At 34.8% G+C, this 7958-nt stretch overlaps 1 protein-coding gene across 1 annotated transcript in view; it reads left to right on the forward strand.

Annotated features, from left to right (window-relative positions):
- The window catches only part of LOC109232099 (TOM1-like protein 2), a 35327-nt gene extending 29449 nt beyond the window's left edge, over positions 1-5878 (forward strand). The window contains exons 6-10 of the mRNA XM_019397763.1: positions 1579-1660; positions 1902-1987; positions 3573-3761; positions 4052-4476; positions 4933-5878. Coding sequence (XP_019253308.1) covers positions 1579-1660; positions 1902-1987; positions 3573-3761; positions 4052-4476; positions 4933-5588 — 1438 coding nt within the window. The 3' untranslated portion in view covers positions 5589-5878. The remainder of the gene's footprint in view (positions 1-1578; positions 1661-1901; positions 1988-3572; positions 3762-4051; positions 4477-4932) is intronic.

Raw genomic sequence — 7958 nt, forward strand, 5'->3', positions numbered from 1 at the left:
GTTCCAACAAATAGTAGCATGACCGATGTCTCCCAATCTTCACCTTCTGAGTCTTGGGTCGTTGATTCAGGTGCATCTGATCATATTTCTGGTAACAAATCTCTTTTCACTAGTATCTCATATTCTGAATCTCTTCCAACAGTCACAATGGCCAATGGGTCTCAAGCCATGGCAACTGCAATAGGTCAAGCAAGTCCACTTCCTTCCTTACCTTTAGACTCAGTTCTTTATGTTCCTGGTAGTCCTTTTAATCTCATAGCCGTTAGTCGCTTAGCCAAATCACTTAAATCTGTTGTTCTATTTCTTGATGACCTTGTTTTTATACAGGAACGCAGTACAGGGCGGATCATTGGTACCGGACGTGAATCAGATGGACCTTATTACCTTATCCTTGCAAAATCACATGGACTCGCATCTTGTCTTCCTCCAATAACTTCTCTCGTTACTGATTCACCAGATTTATTACATAAACGGTTAGGACATCCCAGTTTGTCAAAACTTCAGAAAATGGTACCTGGCTTATCTCACTTGTCCACTCTAGAGTGTGAGTCGTGTCAGCTCGGTAAGCATACCCGCTCTCATTTCCCCCTTCGTCTTGACAATCGAGCAGAGTCACCTTTTACTTTAGTCCATTCAGATGTTTGGGGTCCTAGTCGGGTTAGCTCTACCTTAGGATTCCGCTACTTTGTCAGTTTCATTGATGATTATTCCAGGTGCACTTGGATATTTTTGATGAAAAACCGATCTGAGTTGTTTTCTATTTTCCAGACCTTCCATGCTGAAATTCAAAATCAATTTGGGGTTTCTATCCGTACATTTCGTAGTGATAATGCCCTAGAGTATTTGTCTTCCCCGTTTCAGCAATTTATGAACTCCCATGGGATTATTCATCAAACATCTTGTCCGTACACATCCCAACAAAATGGGGTAGCTGAAAGAAAGAATAGACATCTTATTGAAACTGCTCTGATACCATGTGAGAATGCACGGGAGAAAAATATTATTATTGATTAATTAAGACAATGATACACTGAGCCCTATATATACACAATACATGTCCTACTCCTAATACATATGAGATTAGGGTTATCTACTACTATTTACACAATGAAACTAACAAGTTATATTTTGCAAAGAAAGTTTTCTTAGTAAAGTTCCTTTCTACTTTATTGACTGGTCTATTAGAAGTTATAACCTCTACTTTATTGAGCATGTTTATGGATTATACTAAAATCTCCTGCCTTTTTGATAAATTTTGATTTCTAAAAAATATTGTATGTTTCTTGTATTTTAAAAATATTTATGTGCTATTGAATTATACAATAATAAGATCCATGGGGCTTACGCCTCGCCCCGTACTTGATAAAATGCTTCGCCTTGCGCCCTCTCCTTTTAAAACACTTGTTATCACCCTCCCCGTAGTCGACATATCTTTTATTTGGAAAAGGTAAGAAAAGATGATTTTCAGCTGCTGGTGAATGCCATCTGATAGCTGTGTTACTTATCTTTCTTCTGTTAGGTTATCTTGCTATGATAATTAATGTTCTTTGGTTCTTTTCTGCATGTTTCTATTGCTAGCTTGACGGAGATCCAGAATGCACGTGGTATTATGGATGTACTTACTGAAATGCTGAATGCATTAGGTCCTGAAAACAAAGAGGTAAAATCCATATGCATAGTATGTCTATAGGGATATGCTCCCTTGCTAGTTTATTGAAGTTTTGAGACTAAAGGTTTTGATTCAATAATTGAGATGTTCAAAGTTAGATGCGCATTGGCGGAGACAAAAACTGGAAGAAGGGAATATTCACCTCTAAGATATTTTCATTCCTGTTCAGTTAATTTTTGATGAGTTTTTCCTTTTTATATTTGATGCAACATATTTGCATGTGGGGTTACAGGAACTCAGACAAGAGGTCCTTGTTGATTTGGTGGAACAATGCCGTACCTACAAGCAGAGATTGGTACACCTTGTAAACTCGACTACGTAAGGCCTTGTTTTACTTGTCTGATTCTCGTGATTTTTTCTGGATATTGTGATATGCTTCTTTTTTCTTAAATTAACCTTAACCCTAATAATTAGAGAATATTTCTATCTCTATGAAAGGGTCAGTCTAAATATTCATTTGAAGCTTCTGACATGTATAACCTCGGTTTGTTCTTGCTAGGAATAAAATTTGATGGCCGAACATTCATTCTCCCATCTATATATATATATAAGAGTACGAAGGCCAAAGTTTAAAGTTGAATTACCAAATTATCCATCAAAAACCGAAAGACATTTTTAGCTCTCATTTAAACACTTTTCTTGTAATATTTTTGTATTACCAAATAGTAAATTCACCTACCAATAAAAGTAAAAGTACTTTCATTTCCCATTAATTATTGCAGAGGTACAATTTATATCTATTCATTGTCATTTAGTCGTTTCATTTTTTGGAAGTAGTGTTTGTTGGAGTTTTTTCAAAATGAAAAGTTAAGTGTAGTTGAAAAGTCGAAACAAATTGAGAGGAACATCTCCGTGGAAACAGAAATGCAGAAACATCATATCCTTAGACACAAACAGAAAAAAATTCAAACAAAAATTATTTTTTTCCTTTAAATTTACATCCAACATGCAATATTTGAACCTGGAAGATAAATTACTAAGCGCTTATTATATGGGACGGGTTGCTTTATATTCTTTAGGGGAACTCTAGTTAACTGTTTGTTTTTGCTTTGTTTTTTGATTCATCAATTATATGGATATTCTTTTATTGTTAAATCCAGAGTAAACTCTTACTAAAAGTTTTTAACCAAGTTTTACTTTTTGCCTTTTATTACTGCCTTAATAAGAAGATATATTTTTTAATAGACTCGTGTATCATTTTCATGTAGCTATTTTTTCATTTTCCTATAAATCTGCGAGTCAATTTGATGGAAAGGTGGCATTTATGTTTTCTTTTAGTGAAATTCGGTAATATGTGGATAATTCAATAAGGCATTTCAGGACTTTTGTGTGGTACAGTTTCTTCCTTTATTGAGTTATTTAAATTAAATTCGACATTCATTTTTAAGAGTTGAATTTTTACAACTCAAATACATGATTTTATGCTTCCTCTGTACAAATCTATGTGGTATTTTTTTAGTCTGTTCCAAAAAGAATGACATAATTTTTATATTTAGAAACAATTCAACTTTAATGAGATAATTTATAGACAAAATTGTCTCTGGATTGTGTTATATCATAATTTTCAATAGTTTTTTTTCTCTTAAATTTGTGTTCAGTCAAATAAAGCTACGTAAAATGAGACGAAAGTTGTAATACTTAAAAAAATTATACTTTAGTGATAGGGGTACACGTGCAACGTGCGTGTCCCCGAACTAGTATATACTATAAAATTCAAGTAATTTGAGTTAACCTTTTTTCAGAGATGGGTTTTTCATTAACTTCTTGGAACTTGCTGAAACTGGCCATGTTTACTGTTACTTTTGAACTTAAGATGGACATTTTGTCTGTCCTCTCTGTTCTCCCATCTTTTTCACGCGCCACAGGTGTGGTTCATGTGAATCCTTACATTTACCTGATCCAGGGATGAGTCACTGCTATGCCAAGGACTATCGCTGAATGATGACTTACAGCGTGTATTGGCCAAGCATGAAGCTATTGCATCAGGAACTTCTATTAAAGGCGAACCATCAAAACCTGAACCTGCTCGATCCCTTGTAGATGTTGATGCTCCTCTTATTGATACTGGAACCAGCAACCAGTCAGACCAAGGGTAACTTAGATTTGTTATTTCTTTTTGCCAATCAATGTACTCTTGTTGAGTATTTCACTTCTTATTACAATTGACTTTTGAATTAGTGGTTTGGTTCTCAAGGACTGAGATATGGATATCAGTTTGTCATACCTAAAATCATTAGACATGAATTGTGTAGATAGTTATCAAATATTTGTCTAGAACGAATTTGACCTTCAAGTGCATTGTCAATTAAATGCAGAGTGTTAACAGGTCAGGTCGGTAGGAATGTTTTTTTTTATCTAAGGCATGTATGTTGTGCTTTCCAGATCTACATCGATTGCTAGTTTAGGGACACAGTTGCTTCTTCCTGCTCCTACATCAACAAATGGTCCATCAACAACTCCAACAAAAGTTGACCCTAAGATGGATCTTCTGAGCGGAGACTTTGGCTCACCGACAGCTGAGAATGCTCTTGCGCTTGTTCCTGTTGGAGAACCTCAACCAGCAAGTCCTTCACAGCAGAATGCCCTTGCTATTCTCGACATGTTTTCGCAGCCAAGCACCACCCCCTCTACTTATTCAGTTGGTGAGGCACATCCTTTGTCCCCTCAATTTCAGCAACAACAGAATTTTCATTCTTTGCAACCATCTTTGTACCCAAATGAAAGTGTCGCTGGTATGACCTACGCTCAAGGCTCCAGTCCTGCCTGGAATAGCCAGATGTCACAGCAACAACAGCCAGCTTCTCCAGGTTATAGTGATTCCTATGTTATCTTGCGTGCTTTCCACTTAAATACAGTATTGAGGATCTGATAAAAATACAAAAGAAATATTATGGAAACATGCCCGTTTTGTACCTTGGCAACCTGTGCTTGTTGGCTGGATAATCTACCTGATGGATTAGTCGAGGTGCATGCAAGCTGGCCCAATATGGTTGATATAAAAAAAATGCCTGTTCTGTTAAACCGTAGTTTGAATTCTGTCTTTTTGCACTTTTGTGTGCCTATTGCCTAAAAAACGACCTTTTAGATAGAAGCCATATTAGGGAAGAGTTCAATATATATCCTTATCCATTGCCTAATGCTTAAAGCCCCTTTTACCGATTGTTTAAGATCCTTTCCTTGTTCAAGTTCTGTGAATTGCCATGTTTTAAGACTCTTGCTCATTCAGTTTCTGAATAGTTATATCTTGTTCAATTTCTGAATAGGAACTCAAAGCACTAATCCTTTTCCACTGCCTCCATGGGAAGCTGAGGCAGAAGAAAGCCAAATAGCAGGTAGCCCTCATGCTCAACCGATGCTAAATAATCCCATGCCAGGTAGTTCACAAGCTTTAGCAATGCACAATAATCAGATGATGCCTGGCGATTCGCATTCTGTATCACCGCACAATAATCAGCTGGTTGCAGCCAACGCTCAGCAAACATACCTACATGGTATGTATGCACATCCGGGCACAGCTGGACAGCCTGCTATAATGAGCAATCAGGCTATGCAAAGCAATCAGATGGAAGGCATGTATCCTCAACAATTCCAAGGTGGGCAACCAGGGGGTTTGTTTCCTCAACAAATGCCATCTGGGCACATGGCTTATATGTATTCCCAGCAAATGTATGCCAACCAAATGGCCAGTTATGGTTATGGTAACGCTCAACAACAAAATACTCAGTTCCTTAACCAAGGAATGTCTGGGCTCTCTGTGAGGGACAATGGCGTCCTCAACAATTCTTCCTATCCAGTTTCCGCTCCTTCATATGCGCCATCTGGAAAGCCCTCAAAGCCGCAAGACAAATTGTTCGGAGACCTAGTTGACCTTTCAAAATTCAAATCAACCAATGCCCCCGGCAGAGCTGGTAGCACGTGACAGTGACTGGTTTTTGCGCCTTTTTTTTCTTTTTAAATAATTAGCATTCTATTTGGTTCTTAAGCTTCTGTTGTCTCTTCTTCATTTTATGTTTACACATTCTCCTTTGAGTCCATATGCATTTGACGGTTCTTCACGAGATGATGAGAGTTGTGTACATTTCTTATAGAGTGAAGAACTAGCTCTGGAAGAAAGAAAGTCAAGGAACCTCGCTCTAGCTTGAATATGTATAGGATGTATTCAATTATTCATTTTAATGCAGTTTCGGGTGATATAATTTTGTGCTGTTATATCTTTCTTTTTTTCAAGTGTTCTGTTATATTTAGTTATCCTGTTGTATGTTTCTTTGGAGATTTTTGGTATGAGCTTGGTGAGACCGTGTAAAGAGAAGAACTTCTATGTCTCAATAGTGAAATCTTGCTTGAATGTGGACTCGCCTTAAATAATCGTACTTAGAGGTGTGCATATTAATCTGTATACTCATCATCAGAGGCGGGGCGATTTCAAGTTTATGGGTTCGGGATTCTAATCGTTTTAAGCTACTGGGTTCTAAATTAATAATTTATATATATTTGATGAATTTTTCAAGACATACACAGGATTCAAACCAAAGCTACTGAGTTCAAATCTGGCTTTGAGATATAAAAGCAAATCTGGCTTTTTTCTGCTGTTATATTCTCTTGGCTGTTCTTTCTACTTGATTCCTTTGCTCTCTCTTGGAGATCTTGTTCTTTGTCATGATGAATGTTTTACCGGTTGTTTGACTTGGTTCATTTCTTTTTAAGTCTGAACTTGTATAAGAGATTTATAGGTGACGTTTTTTGTCCAAAATTTGTCTTAGCCCACAGATGTCTATGATGACTTTTTGCCGGGGTTATGTTGTTGTAAAGAGAAGTCCTACCAACAAAAATTATGATGGAATAGTTAGTACTTAAGTTTTTAACCAGAGGTCCCGGGTTTGATTCATGGGTATGAAGTCGTCGCCTTTGTTACGGAAAGCTTTACCCCAAATGTGAACTTTCCAACATGAATCCACATTTATGAGAGCGGGTGAGAAACCAAAAAAGAAAAGAAAATAAAGAGAAATTTACCCGAAATACAACGTTTTGAAGAGTTATTTATAAAGTTACAACTATCTTAAAATAATTATAGTATATACAATTTAAACGACTTCTTATTATATACTATCATTTTTCTATTCCTTAAATATCTCATTTTAAAACGTGAAAATAGGGATTATGTTACAATTATGAGAATCCTAAATGCATAATCATCTAAGATTCTCCTAAAAGTACCTCCACTTAACATAAAATTAGGGATTTCTTTTATTTCAAATTTATTAAATTTTCTATCTCATTCAATATTTACTTCATGATTGAATCCAATTAACACCGACGTGGTGCTGCTGCTAACAATCCCTTCAGTTGGGATTTCAAGGTTTTTTTTGGAGCTTGCCGATGGGGGCTTCATTCTTGTGAGCGCTATCGAACACAGTCCAAACTTGTGCATTTAAATTTGATTTTTCATTTACTTCAAATAGTGATAGTTTCAACTATTTTCTTGATCTTTTCCATCATTGGGGTAAAAAAATTTAGGACTTAACTTCCCTAGGTTTCGTTTAAGTTCAATGGCGGAGGATGAATATAAATTTATTCTTCCACTCTCCATCTCCTTTATTCTAGAATATTAAATTGTCTTTCAATGAATGATATTGCTTCTATTACCTTATTTATATATAGTATATAAATACATATAATATATTTATATGTACTGTAGTTATAGTATACTATATATTTATATATAGTTATCTTATACTAATAATATATATTTGGTATACGAATATAATGAATAAATGTTATATATTGATGCTAATGTAAATTATGTATACTACACGTATGTAAATAGATTATGTGATATATTTACTTCAAAAATAAAACATATATTAATGACATATACATATAATATATTTATATGTACTGTAGTTATAGTATACTATATATTTATATATAGTTATATTATACTAATAATATATATTTGGTATACGAATATAATGAATAAATGTTATATATTGATGCTAATGTAAATTATATATATATATATATATATATATATATATTATGTATACTACACGTATGTAAATAGATTATGTGATATATTTATTTCAAATGTAAAACATATATTAATGACATATATGTATATAATATAAATATACCCTATCAAGGAGAAGGAGATATTGGAGTTGAAATGCAAATACGTATGACGTAGAACTATATCTTGAAAAGGCAGCAAATGAGGAAATATTTGACTGCATTTGATATTGATTTCCTTCATGTTACCCTAAATAAGGATACCTCCTTATTTTTAGGTGTT

Source organism: Nicotiana attenuata, chromosome 1 (genome assembly GCF_001879085.1).
Source record: "Nicotiana attenuata strain UT chromosome 1, NIATTr2, whole genome shotgun sequence".
Classification (NCBI taxonomy): domain Eukaryota; kingdom Viridiplantae; phylum Streptophyta; class Magnoliopsida; order Solanales; family Solanaceae; genus Nicotiana; species Nicotiana attenuata.